At 37.6% G+C, this 21,475-nt stretch overlaps 3 protein-coding genes across 5 annotated transcripts in view; 2 read left to right on the forward strand and 1 right to left on the reverse strand.

The window, feature by feature from the left end:
- LOC110378530 (ornithine aminotransferase, mitochondrial) overlaps positions 1-21,475 on the forward strand; it is a 93,544-nt gene that overhangs the window by 37,235 nt on the left and 34,834 nt on the right. The gene's annotated exons all lie outside the window — the stretch shown is intronic.
- LOC110378536 (doublesex- and mab-3-related transcription factor 2) lies at positions 443-7,062 on the forward strand. Its single transcript, XM_021337842.3, has 3 exons — positions 443-1,035; positions 1,575-1,722; positions 6,014-7,062. Exons 1-3 carry the CDS (start codon positions 841-843, stop codon positions 6,256-6,258), a joined length of 588 nt encoding a protein of 195 aa, XP_021193517.1. The 5' UTR covers positions 443-840; the 3' UTR covers positions 6,259-7,062.
- Positions 6,340-21,387, reverse strand: LOC110378532 (transportin-1). 3 transcript variants are annotated; one of them, XM_021337837.3, is made up of 16 exons: positions 21,192-21,386; positions 20,609-20,941; positions 20,065-20,280; positions 19,842-19,964; positions 19,445-19,540; positions 18,930-19,113; positions 18,348-18,565; positions 15,762-15,971; positions 15,226-15,537; positions 15,046-15,153; positions 13,945-14,118; positions 12,882-13,053; positions 12,712-12,807; positions 11,811-11,886; positions 10,694-10,995; positions 6,340-10,616 (listed from the first exon to the last, which is right to left on the reverse strand). In XM_021337837.3, the coding sequence occupies exons 1-15, from the start codon at positions 21,294-21,296 to the stop codon at positions 10,713-10,715; spliced, it is 2,706 nt and encodes a 901-aa protein (XP_021193512.1). In that variant the 5' UTR covers positions 21,297-21,386; the 3' UTR covers positions 6,340-10,616; positions 10,694-10,712. The 3 variants fall into 3 exon arrangements, with proteins under 3 accessions (XP_021193512.1, XP_021193511.1, XP_021193513.1); XM_021337836.3 differs by having other exon boundaries at positions 13,936-14,118; XM_021337838.3 differs by lacking the exons at positions 6,340-10,616; positions 11,811-11,886 and having other exon boundaries at positions 10,835-10,995; positions 13,936-14,118; positions 21,192-21,387.

Below are 21,475 nucleotides of genomic sequence, written 5' to 3' on the forward strand. Positions count from 1 at the left end.
TTTCTTCTGCTGTTGACTTGATTGATTTCTGCTTATTAGATTCAGAGTTGACTGTAAGCTGTTTTAAAATGAATCTTTCATGTTGGTCCCTAAAGTAACAAATAAATAACTAATTAACTAGGTAAATACAAATAAATATCAAGTTAGATAGCAGGTAACTGAAGAAGCAGCCGTGGACGTGGACAATTGAAATATGAGAGCTAATTGGCAATCGCCGCTCGAGATTGAATATCATTTTCACCACGATCACGATACTATTATCGATTAAGTTGTTACGTCGGTTTTAGATATATCGGGATATAGAAAGTTCGGGATTGAAATTAGCACCCAATTTACGTGAGGAATCCTATCTATTCCTTTTCATATCCAAGAGGTACGAACTGCGATTGGAAAGTCCCCAAAAAATAATTAAATAGGAACATCTTGTATATTATTTACTTTATTACGTTTATTTGAAGATGAAGAAGTCTTTGAAATAATTTAAATTAGGTACGCACAAAGAAACACTTAAATATGACCGAACAACCGATTAATGTATCATTTTGCTACGAAAAAATAAAACTTTTACAATACTAAACCGTTTGGTGTCGCGCCGCCCGCCCACACCGGTATTCTCGGCCAATGGAGATGCGAATGGGGCGGAGCGATGGCTGCCACAGAACTCTTAAAACTTGAAGCCCACTTTACAGCCGTCAATCTGAAACGATATTTCAGCGTCAACATGACTCGATGTCGCGCCTCATTTGTATTTCTGTAATCCGTGTGCTCGGCTCGTGTATCATGAATTAAGTAGGTAGGAGGTGGTTGTGTCGCTACTAAAGTTCCGGGATACATAAACAAATGCAAAACGAGGGTGTGGTGGAGAGTGGTCCTGGGAACAGTCGGAAGGCGCTGAGGACTCCGAAGTGTGCGCGATGTCGCAACCACGGCGTGATCTCGTGCCTGAAGGGACACAAGAGGTTGTGTCGCTGGAGGGACTGTCGGTGCCCTGGATGTCTGCTGGTGCTGGAGCGACAGCGTGTCATGGCTGCTCAGGTATTTAGCTATTTTTCTCTAGTATCATAAATGCTGTTTACAGTTTTTAATGATACCTATTTATTAGTGACTAAGTATTTCACGGTTAAACGGCTGAACCTTAATTCGGGAATGTGGATTGTTAGACCAATGTTGGGGAAGACAAGTCTGGGCTAAATAAGTTGTTAACCTAAGGTACCTTCTTTTGGGCTGCGGGTTGTTCGAAAGAGATACCGCGGCCCTGGTACATAAAAGGCCTATGACGGAACACGACGGTTTTTAGTCAGTAAAAGTCTGACACACAGCGGGAGGGGTCATTTGATGATTTTTGACGTCGTAAAAAAAGGTACCTCCTTTTATTAGGTACATTTAAAAGGTCTGTCTATCAATCAAGTTCAGCTCTAACAACCTAAAGACCTGAAACAATATCAAGGTATTCAGAAAAATAAAAAAATCCATCAAGGTATTCAGAGAAAATTCTGAAACCAGCGATGGTCATCCTACAAAAGCCTTAGGATTTCAAGCTTTAACTCTATAAACCTCAGTCATTCGTTGGCCAGGTGGCTCTCCGCCGGCAGCAGGGTGCAGGCGATGGTGAGGCTCGCGACGGTGAGGCAGCCGCGTTGGCAGCTCGTAAGCGAGCTTACCGCGCCCGGCTGCGATGCATGCAGATGTCCAGGACATGTCCGATACAGCCCTCGATATATGGTAAGTAGGTACCAAATTTATTTGGCTTTTCTTGTCTTCTGAACCCTTCATGTGCGAATCGGACTCGCACTTCGCCGGTTTTTGTTTGCACCATCTATCTACAACTTTTCGTCTTCGTGTGCGCGTCGGATTCGCACTACGTCCGTTTTTGTTTGCACCAAACTTCTACAAACTTTTTTTTGTAACCAAAATTTCATGCACGGCTTCCATTCTTTCCGCGTTTAGTAGTCCCCAACTACATGACACGTTGTCGATTGCTTCAGCCGCTGTGCTTAAGAGAGAGTTCGATTCCTGCACAGGACAGCTGTTCCGTGTTTGTGTTTTGTGTGCTTAATGGTGATTGCTTGTTTGTCAAGGTACATTAGAAAATCAGATGATCCTTGACAACGTTTTATACAAAATAGACATGAAAATACCATTAAGAAAACCTGAGGCCCGATTCTGCTAAGTTAATAATGTCAAAATTGAATAAAAATTGAATCGCAATAGCAGTTTTAACATTAGCGGGTATTCTGCTACTAATATAAGACCAATCGTTTTCCAATGACATTTCATTGGTTTACGATTGGTCTGCCATTTGGTCTATACGGTAGTTTGCTCTACAATCATAGGTATTGCAATCGTAAAACATTTGCAGACAAAAAATAGCGGAATGCCACATACGCTTCAATCGTAATTGAGTCATGATTGGATCTCAATCCGATGTGAATCGTATGTTGCTTTAGTAAAATTAGCAGAATCGCTCAGGTAAGACAAAAGTCCCTCTAGTTTCCGCCCTGCGCATGATTTCATATCTTTTCAAGGACTGATTTCTCATATCACTTAAGGACCTCGAATACATAATGTAGTTCAAGGGGATGGTAATTTCATGCTAGGTATATAATAGGTATGAGTCATTGGTAGAATAAGAAAATTACTGGCAGATACAATTCTTGAAAAATAATGGCATTAACGAATTTAATATCAATTTCCAGAAAAAAAGCCTATGCTCTTGTGCGTTCTGGTTAAGCGGTTAATTTCTGATACTTAAGAACATGAAATACCTACGTGGTAAGACAGCAGATTTACGCATTAATTAGTTGGGTGCAAATATTTTGTAAAATACTTTATTCAAGAGTTCATTGATTTAGATGTAGATAGATAGACACAAAAATTCTAACGCAGTAAATACTCAACTATTGAAGTGATGATTAGTGAATTTATTTTGATACAACCTGTTACTTTTGTCAAGCAGCTCATAAAGTCATACATTAAAAACGAATATTATCTTCATGTCATATGTGTGAAGATGTTTTTGGCACCCGCGGAGCTATCATTCAACAGAACGGAAAGACATGTTTACAGTCAACAGTATTACTGTAATCCGACACCCCGACAAAGAGCCGCCTCCGCCTCCTCGTGTAAAACAATCTTTACACTTTTTAGAGCCCATAAAAATAGTTAAAAGAAATTTTAGTTTTTGTGTTAATAGACAGTGAAATGTTGCCGAGTGTTGGATGACAGCTTTTGTTCTGTAATGAAGCGGGGACATTTTCAAGAGTCATTCAAATTTTTTATTACGCCTGTGGCTCTATTTATACGCTTTGAAGATTTTTTATGCAACAAAGAATGACGCATAACTAAATAGTTACCTACTAGACTATTAATTCCAAGATAATTATAATTGTTTACCTTATTATAAGTTTTGAAAAAATAATAAATCTTCAGTCTACAGGTGAGGTATGATCAAATCGTGCTTTATTTAAACTGTGTTCAAGTCGGCTGGTATTTCTTTATCTGTAGTTTGTAAATAGCAATTGTTTTAGTTACCTACTATACATTTTTTTAGAGAGGGCTCTGCGTATTTCCCTTTCCGTGTTCAACTGGCGACATCGGTCTCGCGAAATCCACACGCTTTTGTTTTACTACGGAATCCTACGATCCCGTGTTCAATTCGCGTCAACAGAGCACGCTTTTGCGACCAAGCAACGTTAAAAGAAGTTTTACAAAACAGTGTGTAATTGAGTTGAACACGGTTTTTTAACCTGTCTATTCGAAACAAATCCGTACTGATTTAGCGCGTTCGTAAATGTTCGGGATAAATCGTGCGGGCCGAAGCAGGCGAGAGCGCCCGAAGTTGGATTCGCGCGCTTCGCGTTGCAATTTTATATTGTTTGTTACTGTCATCAAAAACAATTACCTAGCAGTGGTAGAAATTCAGTTCGGCCGTTCTGTTAAAAAGAAACGTGCAATAATATCGCTGTGAACATAGACCAAAACGAACGTTCCGCAAAATAGTCTTGTCGGTGTTTTTTTTTTGTTATTTTTGTGCTGATAATAAATGTTTCATTAATTGTATTGTATGTAATATTTCATGGAAATCACATTGAGTTAATAAATACAACCTACTGTCTACTATTGATACCGATTCAAGACGCTCTTGAAGACTCAAACAGTCTAGAGTCAAGTCAAAAAAGTGTTCGGTTCAACTGCACACGATTTTGTCAAACCTTACCCAGCGTCACTTGATCACAAAATCGTGCTCTGTTGACGCGAATTGAACACGGGGTCGTACGATTCCGTAGTAAAACAAAAGCGTGTGGATTTCGCGAGACCGGTGTCGCCAGTTGAACACGGAAAGGGAAATACGCGAGGGCTCTTAGATCTAGGATCTACCTAATTTCAACCTAATGCTGGTTACCTAAATAAAAAAAAATCCTTTGAGATATTGTCACTGTCAGCTCGTCTCCAAAATATTCAATTTTAACTCTTCCCGCTGTTCCAAAACAAATATTTATCCAGCTAATTCGCATTTAGCATTTCACGGCTGAGAAACGAAACACTCGACAGTGGCGGCTCTGTTACTACAATAACAAAGCGGAGTGGTGCGGACGCGGGCGACACCCTGCTATCCGTCACAGTATACATTACACTTTAAAATAACTACTACCTACTATTAAAAGAATCAACATTAACATACTGTAGGTACTTGCTCCCTTGGACAAGGGAAAAAGAAAGCTTTAAAACAGCGTCTGACTTATCTATCACTTAAAGGACCATGAGTCAAATTGGGCTCATTATCCAACAGAGTTATAGCATATGCCGTTGTGAAGGTTTTTGTTTGTACTAAAATTGTTACTATGGGCACTACCTTCAATTCCATGGCAAAAAAAAGATATGCACTTAAATAGGTTTTGTAGAAAAGGACAATTGTTAGGAGTCGTAGTGCGCTTGGTTGTTCATGACATAAAACCTAATTCGCAGGATTTGATTATGCTAGGATTATGGGACCACCTCATATTCACCAGGTCAGGATCTGATGATGGAACCCCTGAGAAATCGAGGGCAACTTTCGAAAATTGTAGGCGTGCATAGGTTAAAAACTTGACAGTGAGGTGTACGTCTGATAACACTATGCAACAGTGAAGGTTTGGAGCTGACCTGATGATGGAGACCGGAGAAGGTCGAGGGAACTCGACAACTTACATATTAAACTACCTCGTGTTTGGGCTTATATTATTCGTATTGATGGGAACTTTCCACAAATGCGGATAGTGACAACTATGCTTGTCACTGAAAAGCCAAAAATAAAAAAAAAACTTTTTACAAACAAATAAAACCGACTCCCAAAAACACTGAAAAGCAAAAAAATCTATTCTTATCGGCCTAGAAGTCTAGTTAGTTATTTTTATTTTTTATGTATACATTAAACCTTTAATTAAAACTAGTTAAAGGTGTTCAATAACAAAACCTACAATGCCATAACAGCACTACTTTTTGCAGAATATTAGTTTATTTATGGTAAGAGAAAAATATTTATAGCAAAATAACCCCATGGATTCTTCGCAAAAATGAGTTAAAATCTTTATATTTAGTGCTTTACAAGTATATTCAAAGTGGTCTCATCTCTGTTGGTGGGTGAGCCCAGGCTTCATACATTTTTGCCCATGGTCCTTTTTTAGGTACCTAACTGTCACTCTGTAGGAGAGTTAATAACAGTTATATTTGTCTAACTCAAAACTATTGCAGAAATGAGGACACCCCGAGATAAATGAAAGCCAATTAAAGTTAGGGTGAGTGAGCGTTACTCCAGCAAGACAGTGATTCCTAGTGATCTTGGGACCTATAAGTGCGTAACCTGTTGGAAATGTGCACGCAGAAAATTCGAATTATCGGAGAAATATTGTGCACTTATCAAAGCAACTTCGCCAAAAATATTGCGTTTTCTAGATAAAGTCTGCCTTATTTTGGTGGCCAAAAATAAATTATTGGGAAATGGAGTTAAATACAGAATTATTATATTGGCATCCAGGTACGGAGCGGGTGTTCTCAAATGACCCAGCATGGAACGAGCGCGTGCGCCGCCGTCGAGCCTTTGCTGACGTCGAGTTAGAGCGCGGGGCGGCGCCTCTGCCGCCGGCTGCCCCGCCTGCCGCACTACTCTGCAGAAACTTGCTCGCAGCACTGCTCACTACTTACGCACCAATACCACCGCACAATGAACCACAGAGGAAAAAACTCTCTTTTTCCATCGAATCTATCATAGGCGTCCAGTAGTTTTCAAACTGAGTGAAAATTTCGGCAAAAGGTAGGTAAAGTAGGCGCAATGTCCATGTTAATTGAAATAAAATTCAAACGTCTTTGAACAATGAGTGCTTTATTAACGAAATGTATGGTAAAAGAATGTCTATTGTGAGGTCATTTTATTACAACCAGAACTTAGATTTAAACAACTGATTAATATCTGGATTAAGATAACTTTTACATTTGTTTTTTTTTACTACTTTTAATTAATAATTAATTTGATTAATTATATAAAATGAGTACAGAATTTACATTTCAAAAGCGTGTTGTACAAATATATTTTTCTAAAATTATAATTTTTATATTGTTAATTTTGAACGAGTCGCCTAGGGTTAGGCCTTAAAGTAGAGGTAGGTAGTGTCTATTACAAGATTCATTTATCTGTACTCACTTTATGTAAAAACAACACAATGACGTATGGTATGTAATTTTGTACCGGTTGACTTATAGCTGAAATTATGTATTACAATACAAACATTACAGTTGCAACAGTTTCATGTTAATTTTTATGTAAATAACTTACACATTTGCCTACAGGTGACAAGAATTTACATAAAGTAATTAAAAATATATTCAATTCATTTTTATACAAGATACAGTATGCACGGATAGATTTCCTATCGCAATTTGCAAGAGGACTAACTAATGGTAGTGATTTGTAAATAAAACTAGTGAAATAATATATGTAATAAAATATTAGTACATATCTAATAATAGATTTAAATAATGTGGATAAAGTTATAATTAAACATATAATAAAATCAAAAAATGGCAGAACTATGAGTTTTATTTTGCGAAAGAATAAATAGATAATATAATGTATAAAAATATCACATTGTCTACATTGTGTCAAGATTGATAAAACTAGAATAAGTACAGGGTTTTGGTTAGCAGAATGTGAGTAATGAAGTAGAAAACCCGGAACAAAATTTAAATCAACGACAATTATAAATGTTAATAACATTTTTTTAGATAATAGATGATTAACGATTATGCATTTGAGCGTCAATTTTGCAATTATGAAAGCATTTTTGATTCTCAATTCATCAGAATACTTCAGTTTACTTGAATGATACTAGGTTTATTATAGATGTTTCCACCAAAGCAGTTTAGCTTTAGCCAGCTTAGTTGGACAAGGCCATTGTCAGCCTTCTAACAAAATTGTAGAAAGTGGGCTTAAAAAGGGGGGCAAAGTCTCTAAAGACAGAACAAGTAAGAAATGGAGCGAGGGCGGCGTAGGTACAAGAAATGTGTGACAGACCCAAGGAAAGATGACATAGGTTTCTTAAACGAACTGGCACCAAAGCTGTAAGGAGTCCGCTACGCATCCTCGCTCCACATACCTTCCAGGTATTTAGATATTTCTGAAGTTAGAAAAGTTCTAGCTAAACGCATCTCTGGTGGAAGCCCCGACTCAAATAGGTAAACCCGCAAGCGACTTGTCAGTCAATGCAGTTATTTTTTTTTTGTTAGATGCGGATTCTTTAAAATTCGATGATCCGATGTGCGCAGGTGAGTTTGACCTCTATGCCTATGGAACTGTGACGTATTTGTGAAATGTTCAGCGCATTTAGTGCAGATACGTGAGCGAGGCAATGTCATTTTAATTTATTTCAATCTTACAGTACTTCTGGCGCAAAAAATTACGCACCACGGTAGCACATTTTGTAATGTGACGTGAATGAACCTTTCTTAGATATTTATGTAAATGCTACCATACAAAAATATATTGTGCACTATATTGAACTCAGAAATGTTAATAACGAATGTGGACAATGTGATTGTAATTCACATGCATAGATAGATAAATATAAATACATAATGTGTTATGTATTAAAAATATAAAATATGTACGTTATGACAATAATGCACAACACAATAAGACAATTTAACGCGACGCAAACAACCTACATTTATATCGACAATGCATCACAATTAATGTTCGTCCAAACGATACAACTATAATATTTTTCATAAAATACTAACTATGCCTCAAGGAAGGGAGTGCCTTACGAATGCCGCCTCACTCACACATACACGCATGCGATCACTTATCCAACTATTATCACGGTTTTTTAGGAAAAACAAACATCTACATTAAAAAAATCATGACCATAAAATCTACTAACCTTAAAAATAAATTACGAGGCCACCCGTAACATCGATATAAAATGGATTCTACTTAAAAAATAAACAATGTGTCTCAAATTTATCGGAAGGTAGCTACAGTAATTTAGTGTTCCTACGGGTACCGAGACGTGAAACAGCTACCGTATCGATCAGACGGCGCGGCGCGGCTCACCTGCAATCGTCCGGGCTTCGTTGGCACATCACGCGGGATGGGACTAGACAGGACTCGGGATGCGAACTCATTGGGTACCAGGGATCGGGGATCTTACCTACTCATCAAATCACAATATCTATCCAACTAAAAAGTACAAATTTAGCGAGACGCAACGAATAAAATATATATTATACTATAATATAATAACACCCAAGAGTGAAATTTAAGTTGTAACCAAGCCAAAAGATAGAATTTAGATTACGGAATGTTTCAAATTTCATTATGCCCCCGAAAAATACCGTATTATACCGACGCTGTACCCTACGCTACGTTTGCAATTTGTTAAAATACACTAATGTTCATTTGAACTACACAATTTCAGACCCCATATCTGAAAAAAAAACTAAATGATATTTAACAAGTGTTTAAAGTCAGACTTTTAGCTTTTATAAAACAAAAAATAACAATTTTACTTGAATATAATAATAATATACATCGCAATATGTATTTACATATACATAATATTACTTTAATTAAATATACACGTAAATAGTACTTCATATCAATAATACAAGTTGACCGGGACAGTGGCGAGTCGCAGTGGCGACGCGCGCGAATACAAAATGTGTAAATATAGCTTTGTGAGATGTTGCAGGAACCGCGCCCGCGTCGCCAGCGAGCGTCCCGCCCGGACAACTCACGTACAATTCCATTAAACAATATACAACGTAAAAATACTATTTGGTATATTATATAGCAGAAATCTAGCCGTCATAAAATCTATCAAAGCAGTATATTATATCTACACTGACACAGACATATAATCATCATACACATATATTAGTCAAAAAAAACCAGTCACAAATCACAGTTGACATAAATTCTCGATTTTACTAAGTCTTTGTAATTTATATAAAATAAAAGTTAACACATCAATTTTAAATATATCTACTAAAATATATTTGCGAAGCTTTAGTGAGTGTAGATAAATGCTTTTAGACAAAATTAATAACCAAATGACGTTACTTAAAATCCTCTAAAACAAACCGCAGATGCTGTATTAGTGAATTATGAAATAGACACGTGCAGTATCTGTGTTGAGCAGTGAATGGCATCAGTCAACCTAAGACTAATCTACTAGGAGCAATACGGCGAGCGTGTGACTGGCGATCGAGTGCCCGCGCTACATCATCGCTTCTCGACGGCCTGATAGTGTTGCCATCAACTTCCGAATCATATCGATAGCGATTCCACTTGAAACAGTACTTTCATTTACTATTGTTTCATTGTTAATCAATTCTATGATGAGACTCCCGATCATTCAATGTGTCGTTTGAATCTTATTGAAGAAATCAAATAACTCAAATTTTGAGTTGACAAAATAAAAATCAATCATAATTTTCGAATAATTACGAATCAATTTAAAAATTACATATCAAACGGAAATACCTCGTCTCATCTTTGTAGTTACAATCTAGAAACTATTCTAAATATCATGTAATTATAGTAGATATTCCACATGTAACTCGGTAATAGTCACCGCGTTATAAAATTTAGTGAGTAAAACTACAACTAGAAAGGGCCAATAAATGTACACTCGTTACGATGGATGGTGAGATGGGCAAGCATGCAACGTGCGGCGATGCGCCGGACAGCTGAGCTGCGCCACGCGACGTGCCTGTTGTGCGTCTGTCGAGCGAGTTCTGAACTGCCGACCCAACCAGTCTACCTACTATACACTCGTGCACGATACACTCTTACCATTAAGTGATTACGCCGCTTCTACATGTACGTCTCGTCGAACGAAAAACATATAATTTTCAGGTACAAACAGAAGAATGAAGTGTAACAATCTAGATAATATTCTCTGTCGATAGGTACAAATGTGTAAATATCCTCGCTAGTGTAGTGAGGTCAGTGTGTTGGCACATAACGCGGCCGGCCGTGCGAGTGTTCCCTACGCGCGGGTGCCGGCAGCCGGCCTGGCCTGCTTCTGCCTGCCGCGACACCCTCAATGTCTTCCCGACCCGTGCTGACATTGGTTCCCCTGCAACACAAGCACCGCGTTACCACCGGCTCGATCATCCTCGTAGCTAGATACGAACATAGGCTATAGTGGCTTACCATAACGCAGTGACGACGTTTATATCCCGCAGAGCGCGGAGAGACGCACGCTGAGCTGCACGGGGAACTGGTCGGTGAAGTGGCGCCAGTTCTCCTCGCCGACCTGGTTCTTGAAGCCGTGCAGGATCTTCGTGAACATCTCCTTGAGATCGTCTTTAGGGTGTGACCACGAGGCTACGGCGTCGCAGAAGAACATGAAGTCTTGCACCACGCCGGCCGGGTTCACCTGGATCATCTGACAGATGCCGCGGAACGCTGAATCCTTTTCGTCGTTGTCCCGGATATTTCTCAGCGAAGCGCACCTGATAGTGAATTATATGTCGTAAGAAAGTCTTCGTTAGATCATACATACTATTGTTGTTTAGATGATTTTTCAATTTCTTCCTATACAAAATTGTATACATGATTATTAACTTCTAGTGACAGAAAACAATTCAATTCACTTCTGCGTATCTTTTTAATTTGAAAAATCATCTAATTTATTTTTCTAAAATAATAATGATGAAAATTAATCAAGCGTAAATAACTGTATAGGTACTGTTCTAGGGATTGTGGAAAACAAAGGAAAGGTTATTATTGTGAATAGCAAATATTGAAACTGGCACATGAAAATATTTGTATGGATATTGGAACTCTGAACATTCCAAACTGTAAGCAAATTACATTAAATAAAATATATAATATTAAATAATATTATTTAGTCATAGCAATAAATAAATTATTCAACAATATGAGCATAACATGTTTGCTATCTTACAAGTTAGTCATAACAATTTGTCTTGCAGTTTGGTGTAAAAAGTCGATTATATTTTTTAGAAAGCGGATGGTGTTCAACACATATAAAGTACAGCACTGAAAATAAGATGATCATATTGGTAAAATACCACCCAAAAAGTCAGTGAGTCCCTCAAGTGTGGCCGTACAATTAATACATAGAATTAATATTCTCATGCTTGGTTTAACTTAAATCAGGAACAACATATCATATAAAACAATAATATTAACAAGCCATGGACAAACACCATCCACAATCGAAATAATACCGGTTAATAACTTATTTCAATATTAAACGTAATAGTAATAATATAAAGTAATAATAAAAAAAATGACTACAGACCACTGGCGTACAAATTGATGTAAAACGGGTGCGACGTCGTGGGGGCACACATAACCTAGCCGACCGATAGTAATCGCTACACGCCACGACATACCGAGAACAAAACCAAGAAAACAAATCAACAAACCATCCAAAACATAGTTAAATTACATAATTCAACAGCAACAAATTAGTGTTACAAATGGAAATAACGTGAAACAATCGTATGCTAAGTAATCTATCAAATTATATAGTACCATATGTTGGACAAAAGATGGCCTAGAAGTTGTACCGTGTTCACAATAAGTAGTGCTACGATGCTGATGAACAAATACACCATGATCATGCAAGCTGATGATACAATACTAAGCCGTCTAGGCCATCTTTTTACATCGGGCACACACTTCATTTTAGGCTCTGCTTTCATTTTCAAATATTTACATTTTACCCCAAAACCAAAATAAAGAGTATTGATGTAAGGTAAATAAGCTATGGCGTCGAAACTTTCTACTGTTCGTGTTTATATAACGTGAAATATATTGTAATGCAATAAAATACATGTTCGATACATAGTTTGTTTGGTTGCAGGAGGGATATTTATGATATAGAAGTGTTTAGTACTGAGTTAGTTACACATCAAATAAGTATTCTGATACATATTATATGAGTTCTGCCAGGTACAGATAGGCAGGGAACTACGGCGAACATAAATGGGGTAAACATGAACATCACAAAAACTCAATATAAAACATTAAATAGTAACATATATATAATAGGTATACATAACAAGACTGCCACCAAGAAAAGTCACTTATTGGAGATAGTTCTAGCAAATAATAAAACATTACTGATTAGTTATTTTTCAATTGTTGTCAACAAAGTAATAGTGTTCAAATTAACTTTAATAAATAACATCACTTACCTGTATTTTCAAGTAGAGTCTTAGGTGTGTTAGGCCTGTTGATAATTTCAACTAAATGATTCAACACAAGAGGGATATACTTTGATGTTTCCGGTCCTGAAATAAGTTTATATAGATATATGTTTGTAAAAAGTCTATAACAATCGGAAGATCCTTGTTCATTGACTTACCTAATTTGATGCTAATCTCGCCGATCGCCCAAGTGGCGTTATTGCAAACAGAAATGAGTTCTGGATTGAGGTTCATGCCGAGTATGGGCAGGAACTCGGGTATGTATGGCAGTACATGTTGGAAACACGCCTTTGTTAGGTCTCCCAGCAACGCAAACGACGACTGGCGGACCTGGGTCATAAACACAGCTTATAATATGAATTTAATTGGAACCAAGTAATCCCCTCACCCAATACGTGTTAGTTACTGTTATTATATATGGCTGTAACAAGATATACAATGAGTATTAATGGTTTTGTGAGTGAAATAAATGTAATATCCATCAACCTTAGAACCAAGATGAGAAATGTAGAAACAAGTTGCGCCATCCAAAGTGTACCTGGCGAGAGTCAAAAGCAGGCATACTCTGATGGGATAACTCTCACAATGCCATCATTATACCAACTTCTATTATTAGTTTTCAACTGCGTGTATAGATAATGGATTTAATTATAATTTAGTTTTGCTTGTTCATGAAATATTGAATACCACACCCAGTTTTTTATGTTTACGTATAAGGCGAATATATATTTCGCACTGCTGGCTGTTTAACTCATACCATACATCATTAGCACATTATATTCTACTACAGGTTAATAAAAATCACAACTTATGCTATGCTTATGCTACATGTGGTGTAGAAAGGCATCGTTCAAATTAATGAAATTCTCCAGTCTGTCTACAACCTGTTAATAAAATTATGGGTAGATATTTATGGGTCAAATTATAAGTCAAATGAAATGGTAAGATAGCCTGCATTCGTTTAACATATAAACAGTACCAACTGATAAACATGCAGGTTCCATAAACATTCAACAGAATCAGTCTCCCAAAATGGGAGCTTACAAACAAGCAAACAAACTGAGACTTGGATAACGCAACCAGTATATAAAATATGTTCAACAATATTAAAAAGCTTAATGGTAAATAATAAATATAACATTAAAACTCCATAATACCTTGACATCAAAGTGCCCTATGCGCCCTGTGATTAGATAAGCAAGAGTCACATACAAGATATACCTCAGGCATCGGATCCTGCATGCACTGGTACAGTAGCTGCATCAGGTTGGAGTTGAACACGAGGTGGTCTATGTGTCCGTCCAGACCTTCCGCGAGGCCGCTCAGTAAGTCGAGAGCGACAATCATGAAGTCTTTGTCCGGCGCTTCGAATTGCTCTGGACTTTGACTGTTGGCCTGAAAACGTATTTTCGATTGTTCTCAGAAAAGTGATCTTCAGATGTTACAAAGTATGCGATACGACACTTAATAGTTATTTGTTATACAAGAGTGCAAAGTTGCTTTTTAACCGCGAGCTCAATTTTGATGACCGAGCAAGTGAAGGATTCTAAAATTGAAACACGAGCGTAGCGAGTGTTTCAATAATTAGAATCCTGAGCGATAGCGAGGGAATCAAAAGAGCTCAAGGTGAAAAATCTTTGCACTCGAGTGCAACACGTAACTTTTCATCCCACCTCATCGAGGAAATTACTAAATGCAAATAAACAAAATGGCGCGCACATATGAGTATCAAATTAAAAAGCAGTACCTATTAAAGTTCATTTATTTGAAAACTCAGTTTAAAAATGAAACGAGGTTAAAAGTCTATGTAAAAACAATAATAAAAATTACTTAATTAATTGAATAATTATTTTAAGCAGTATTTTATTTGTTTAATATGTATTTGTTTGAAAAGTCTTATCAAGATTGTCACAAATGGAGTATTGCACACGATGTTCTAAATTCAAATCACTTTGCAGCTCTAGAGGATAAAAACGACTTTTGCGCTCAGATATCAAAGGGTAAAACTACTCTTTCCGAGATGGTGGGATGAAAAATATATTTTTTCTCTTTAATTCTCCTGACGCGCAAGAATGGAGGTCAAGGAAATAATTTACATGGGTGTTTATCATGTATTTCCCCAAAAAGAAATACTAACGAAACATTATACTTATGTAAACAGTAAAATTCCGTTTCCATGACAGCCCTGTAAAATACCGTGAGTGATTGATGACTACGCGTAATTAGTTTATATATTGGTGCCGTCATCGTCACGGTACTAGCTATACTGATAACATTTTGTTGTTTGAACTAGAATAGTATGATATTCTCAAATATACTTACAATATTTTGATTTAATGTCTGTTCTATTAATGATACACATCTTCTGAATACTGGTTCACAGTATGGCAAGAATCCTGATTGAAGAGCTGTCGCTACAGATGACAGACACTGTAAACAATAGTTTTGTTAATATTTCGCTATTCTTTCGACTATATAAAGCGGTTAATGTAATATTCTTACCTCTAGAAGCGGGAAAAGGTCTTTATCTTCGTCTTTTAAAACGTTCCACTTATTGATAAGTGGGGGCATTAACATGTTAATGTACTCAGGCTTATTTAAGTGATGTCCTACGGAGTCCGCCAGTGTTCCGATAGCATCGTACAGTATGAGCAAGTTCTTGTGTTGGTATTTGCTGAAGGCGTACACGAGCGTTTGTAAGATGAAGCCGAGGTACGGAACTAGTTCTGTGCAGGCTTCCTCTTCGAGGGTAGCGAACGCTGAACACGCGGCTTCTTGCACGCGTTTGTTGTTGTCTAAGACGCGTTTCAGTAACTAAAAACAGACAAGGAATTTACAGTTATGATGTAGCAAAAACAAGACAATCATATTATGCACTTTACAAATAAATATTTAAAACATTGTAGCATAGTCTGGCAAATTTTTATATGACACAACCATCGTCCGCGAGACGGTTCACGAGGCAGGCGGGGATGACCACACCCCCGCCATATGGCCATGTTTATATTTACCATAGGTACCATGGCTAGAGCACTGACCTCAGTCATGACGGGCTTGAGATACAAGTCGTGGGACTGCGACACGATCCAGTGCGAGTAGCGCGACAGCGTCCAGCACGTGATGGCGCGCACCAGCGCCTTGCGCTCCGCCAGGCAGCACACGAGGTACGGCACCAGGTCCGGCAGGTGCGGCACCATGCCGCCCATGCAGCCGTCCGCCACGGCGCCCAGGGCCAAGATGCCGCTCTCCTGGAACAATGCATGCATTGTAATTGTACAGCATGTATTTTATATCTTATCATAAAGGACATTGTTCAATTTTGGCCTAAGAACCGATGTGAATATAAATTATACTATAATTTTTATTTATTTTTATATTGTTTAAAACATATTTTAGTATTCCACGGACACTTCAAATAAATAAATTCCAAATAAAAAGTAGGGTCACAATTATTGATGCCTTATAAAATGTTTCCGTCAGCCAGTGCTGCCAGTTTCGGAAGATTTCGCAATTTCGGTAAATACGGATCGAATTGAGAACCTCCTTTCCGAAATCGGTTATTAAAATTAGTTGGTAACACTTTATTCATTTAAATACCTAAACTGACTAGCTAGAAAAATACTAGTATTCTATATTTTTTTAAGCGAAATCGCGAATTTCTAGCTTGGCATTCGAGTATTAAGCCCCCAATACACATCGGCCTGTGTTGGGCCAACCTTTGCGATGCACAAATGTAGTGCCACGATCAAATAGTGTTAACACATTGGAGCATGGCTCATTGCTGCCTGGCAAACCACTTGCGATGGACGTCGAAGTAATTAAGGCTGCGGCTATTTATCTGTACACTATCTACTATATGTATATATTTATATTATACTACACTACTATCATCATCATCCTCCTGCCCTTATCCCAATTTTATTTGGGGTCGGCGCAGCATGTTTTCTTCTTCCATACACTTCTATCTTTAATACGCAATCTAATCGTATTATACTACACTACTATATTTACTACTATATTCATTTTTACACGCAACACAAAAGTGTACTATTCTCAGCGGTCGGTGACGAACTAAACATTGGCCGAATGTGTAAACACCACACGCCAAGCTGGGCCACGATTCCTTTGATGTGTGCCCAAAAAACCTCGCCGAATGCGCGCCAACCTTGACAAATGTCCACCAACATGCACCAATACCCCGTGTACACATTGGTGATGGCGTGTATTGGCCACGCTTGGGCCAATGTGTACTGGGGGCTTTATACTTTCGTAATTGGCAACACTGGTGTACTTCAGTCAGTTTGCTAGTAGTCAGTTTGATTAGAATATAATTATGTCAATGGTTTGATTGCTTTGCAACTATCGTTTCTTTTGTGATTTTCTATGCGTTTCATGGTTTTATTCTAACAACTTTGGCTTGATTACGGACTCCGATTAGATTGCGTACTTGGTAGACTCGGCTGTGTGTAAAGGAAAAGGATTTTCCTGGCATTTTCGGATATTGCTCTGTCTGTGATCGAATTTAGTTGTATTATAATTACAACAATGGATGCAGAATATAGTTTATATTGTGTGAATTGTGGATCTGCTGGAGGTTCTTTGGTATTAGAAAACGAAGAAATACTTCGTTGCATACAACAATGGATAAGCTGGGCGAGATACCAAAATTCAATTGAACCCCCTGCACAGTTCTTAGATAATATATTATTGAGAAATATTGATGATTAAAAACCTTTAATTGAATATAAATATTGTTTTATTACACATCTTCGAAAACCTCTTTCATTGTTATTGGTAAACCTTACTTTAACTGTTAAATTATTTTGTGTGGTAATGACATTTTTAGTATGGTCTGTCTGTGCCTTCTTGGTTCCGGACCTTCAGTGCCTTCAGTGCCTTCTTGGACCGCGGGTTATATTAAGAAACGTAACGTTGAAAGCAAAAGCGTTTAGGTAGTTGATTTTCATAAAAATTCTAAGCATTTATGAAAACTAGCCACACGCCCGTCTTCGCACGGTGGCAATGTAAAACCTTAGTGTACAAACCTTCCTCTTGACCTACTCTATCTATTAAAAAAAATCGCACCCAAATCTAAGCATTCATAGGGACAGACAGAAAATGCAACTTTGTAAAATGATAATTGTCAAAGAATTATCTTAAACTTGACTAGGTAGTATCTCTTTTCCTAGTATCTAATAGAGTAGTCTTTTCCTAGATCTAGAAGAGAACATATAGAGCTGTACATAGTATTGTTGATATTTTGTATAGTGTAGTTTGATAATACTACTCTGATATTTCACGCAAGCTTGGTTATTTTTTATTTATAACCTCAAAATATTAACTTTTTTCGTAATTATTTTAGTTTCCTGAAGTGTCCGTTCGTGAAAACTTATTTCATAGGATTCCATATAATTTTAAGAGTTTATAGAAGTCACTTTAAATTCGAACGGTTCTTAGGCAGAACATGTATGGAGCCGGAACAATGTCCTTTAGTGCTACTATGCATACTATACTTTTGAATGATGTCGGTAATATTCAACTGACTTCCCAAAAAAGAGGAGGTTCTCAATTCTGATGTTTGTATTATTTTTTAATTAACTTAATAAAAAGGCCCTTTAACCCACCTTAATAACCCAATCATCATGGAACAGCGTCTCCTTCAGTATAGGGAACAACACAGGCAGTAGATCTGCTCCAAACACATTGGCCAGTACATCGAGGGCCGCAGCACTGCACTTGCGCAGGTTCCAGTCGGACAGCGAGCCGTCGTCTGCGTCGGCGCCGCCGTCGTCGTCATCGTCTGATTCCCCACCGCCTGACATGTTGCTGTCACCCGCACCAGCTGTGGCAGAAGAAAAACAGATTTATTTCAAAGTTAGATCAGATATGCACAGAAATATTACACAGCAACAAGTAAACCCGGATCAGGCAAAACTGGCCCCAACATCTGACCAAAGTATACAGCATGCCCAAGGCCCAGATCTGAAGTAGGCGACATATCACCACATAGGCCTAACCTGTTGATCGTACTTCTGTCTTAAAGCGAACAAGATAAAAAATACAACCAGTAGAGCAAAATAGCCCATTACCATGGAATTGTTCAATGGAACTAGTGGGAATTTCTATTCTCATGACTTCTACTATTTTGTTACACCTTATATTGTAGTACTACTGGGAACAAACCTACAAATATATGATAAGCTTACCATTATGTTTGACAGTGTGTGAGCGCGGCTTGTGGAAGCGCGGCCGTATGTCCGACTCGCGGTCCGGCTCCGCGTCATCGGCGTCGTCATCGCGGTCCCCTCGCAGCAAGATCACGTCCATCTCCGAGTAACGCATGCCGCGGACTAATATCGGTAGGAGATTGGGCAGCCGTGGGCCTAGGACCTGTTTATATAAAAATGTTTAACTGTGTTGCAAAGATTTAAGAACTGGATGAAACATTTTAATCTTATCATTTCAGCAAGTAGTAATTGGTTGGTTTTATTTTGTGAGGATTGCATAAGACTCTCGTAATTTGCTGTACATTCTACTTTTGCATACCAGATGCATCAAATGTACAATTAATTTCAACCATTACACAATCTTAATCATAATAAGGCTATGATAAAAAATACACCAAATAGGGTATAACATAATAAGAATAATATTGCATTAACTACTAAATTTTACTCTAAATATCAAGTTAATCCTATTCCATTATGATAACGGTACTTACTTCACGGCAGACGTTCTGTTCAGCAAGTGAGAGCCAGAACTCGCAGGCCTCCAGAGCAACACCTTCTTCAGGGTCTTGTGTCCTCACCAGCATGTACTGTGACAATCATAAGATAATTTTTAATCTTGAAATATTCATTAGGAGCTTTGATATTCAAACTAAAAGTTCCATACCACATAAATAAGCAGTTTCGTGAAATAAACCTATATTTTCTATTGGACTAAATTTTTTTATTTCTTTCAGTGCATAAGACACTCAAGATCCAAGATGCTAGAATTCGAAGAAATGAACATGTGTATTAGGATACTCATGATACCATTACGATGATATGTAATAGGGCTCTAAGTTTGATAGAAGGAATCATAAAATAATAACTTTAATTTCAGAAGCAGCTTACCTCAATGATGTTAGGCAGGTGAGGGATGAGCCTGTCCAGTCGCACCTCTAACAGCAGCACTAAAGCATGACACACATTTTTCCTCACATCTGAGTCTTCGTCTGCAGCCAAGTGGAACAAGTTCTGCAACAATATTTTTATTACATTATGTGTTCATGACATTTACACCAGTTTATAATAAAAGAACATGTTTACTGTGGATGTTTTTAGTGGAAGTTCTTACCTCAATAAAAGCATCAATGTGTAGCATGAGGGCCTGAGTTCTGCCCATGATGAAGTAGTTGACACAAGCAATAGCATGACATCTGATTTTAGGTGACGAGTGCCGGAAAAACTGTAGGAATTTAGGTATTAGCACATTCAGAGGCCTATTTAGTGCATCACTGTCCAGGATCTCAGCTGTGTCTTCACAAATCTTTTGGAGAGCTCCAAAGGCACCCTAGAATCAAAACATAATTTTGAGCTGATATATTAAACTGACTGTTGTTATGAGAATGATGACAAAGTAGAAATTAATTTTCTAGAGAGCATGGTTAATTCCATTAACATACTAATAATGGCATATATTTGAAATTATTGTTTGCTTACTAAGTTGAAATGCTACTCATGAGGAGTACTTAGAAAATACTCTTTGGTATGAGGTCATTTCAAAGTTATCAATTTTCCAAACAAAAATTAAAAAGCAGATGTAGCCTTTCCAAACACTAATCTTCTAATATTAAACCCCTTCATGGCATCCAGAAACTGAATGTGTGGATCAATCTTACCTCACAAACATTGTAGTCTTGTGAATCTAGCATCTGACACAAGGCTGGCAGCAGTTCAGGCCATGATGTTAGTTCTCCCTTGCTAGCTATGGTAGTAATGATAATGCCCACGGTTGCTCGGATCAAGGGGGACGGGTCCCCGACGGCTGATAGACATTCTCGCTTAATAAATTCGGCCACTTCAGGCAAAAAGCTGTTATAATGAGCTTTGACATTGTTTTTCAAAATCAAACCACTCAAAGATCTTGTAGGTTCTTCTTCGGTGACGAGTTTAGTCAAGACGAAAATCAAATAATTGTTGAAGTCTGGGTACTTGTTCAATTCTTCCAATTTCTGAGATTACATTGTTAGGAAAATAAAGGCTGTCAATGGCTGTCATGTCGGAAAAATCGATTTTATCGCAAGCGTCTAGATGAAACAAATTATTGTTTAAAAGGCGTCGTAGCTTACTTTTGTGGAAAATTGCATGAAAATAGGAAAACATTGATAAAGATTATTGGGTAAATAAAAAAGTAAGCGGTTATAGTTACAAAAAATATCCACGCCGATAGCTGTAAAGATGTGAAAATTATGAAAAGGATACTTGTTGAACGGCCCTTTGTGTTGCTGTATCTGGTGATTGAGACTCTTTGAGAAGTGTTAGTATTTGTCTTAGTCCTTCTTGTTCTGGTTTCCACTCCATTTTCATAATAATTCTTCGAAACGGTTTTATTTCACTCGGTCCCGTAAAGATCAACCATGCCAAAATTTGAAGAATTGCCAGATGAAAAAAATGTTATGGCAACCAAAAAATTTGTGATATTATTATACTGAACAATCGAGAATATTCACTATCGATACATCGCTAACGATAGGTGTTAGTCGAAT

This window comes from Helicoverpa armigera, chromosome 3, assembly GCF_030705265.1.
Source record: "Helicoverpa armigera isolate CAAS_96S chromosome 3, ASM3070526v1, whole genome shotgun sequence".
NCBI classification, from domain to species: Eukaryota; Metazoa; Arthropoda; class Insecta; order Lepidoptera; family Noctuidae; genus Helicoverpa; species Helicoverpa armigera.

What these genes read in the sequence shown, in the direction of transcription:
- LOC110378532 (XM_021337836.3), bottom strand. Translation starts at nt 21,296, where the DNA reads ATGAAAATGGAGTGGAAACCAGAACAAGAAGGACTAAGACAAATACTA. An exon ending in AAGACTACAATGTTTGTGAG is followed by an intron (nt 20,281 to 20,608) that starts GTAAGATTGATC and finishes TTTTGATTCTAG; the next exon opens with GGTGCCTTTGGAGCTCTCCA. An exon ending in ACACACTGTCAAACATAATG is followed by an intron (nt 18,566 to 18,929) that starts GTAAGCTTATCA and finishes CTTCTGCCACAG; the next exon opens with CTGGTGCGGGTGACAGCAAC.
- LOC110378536 (XM_021337842.3), top strand. Translation starts at nt 841, where the DNA reads ATGCAAAACGAGGGTGTGGTGGAGAGTGGTCCTGGGAACAGTCGGAAG. An exon ending in AGCGTGTCATGGCTGCTCAG is followed by an intron (nt 1,036 to 1,574) that starts GTATTTAGCTAT and finishes TTCGTTGGCCAG; the next exon opens with GTGGCTCTCCGCCGGCAGCA. An exon ending in GATACAGCCCTCGATATATG is followed by an intron (nt 1,723 to 6,013) that starts GTAAGTAGGTAC and finishes ATTGGCATCCAG; the next exon opens with GTACGGAGCGGGTGTTCTCA.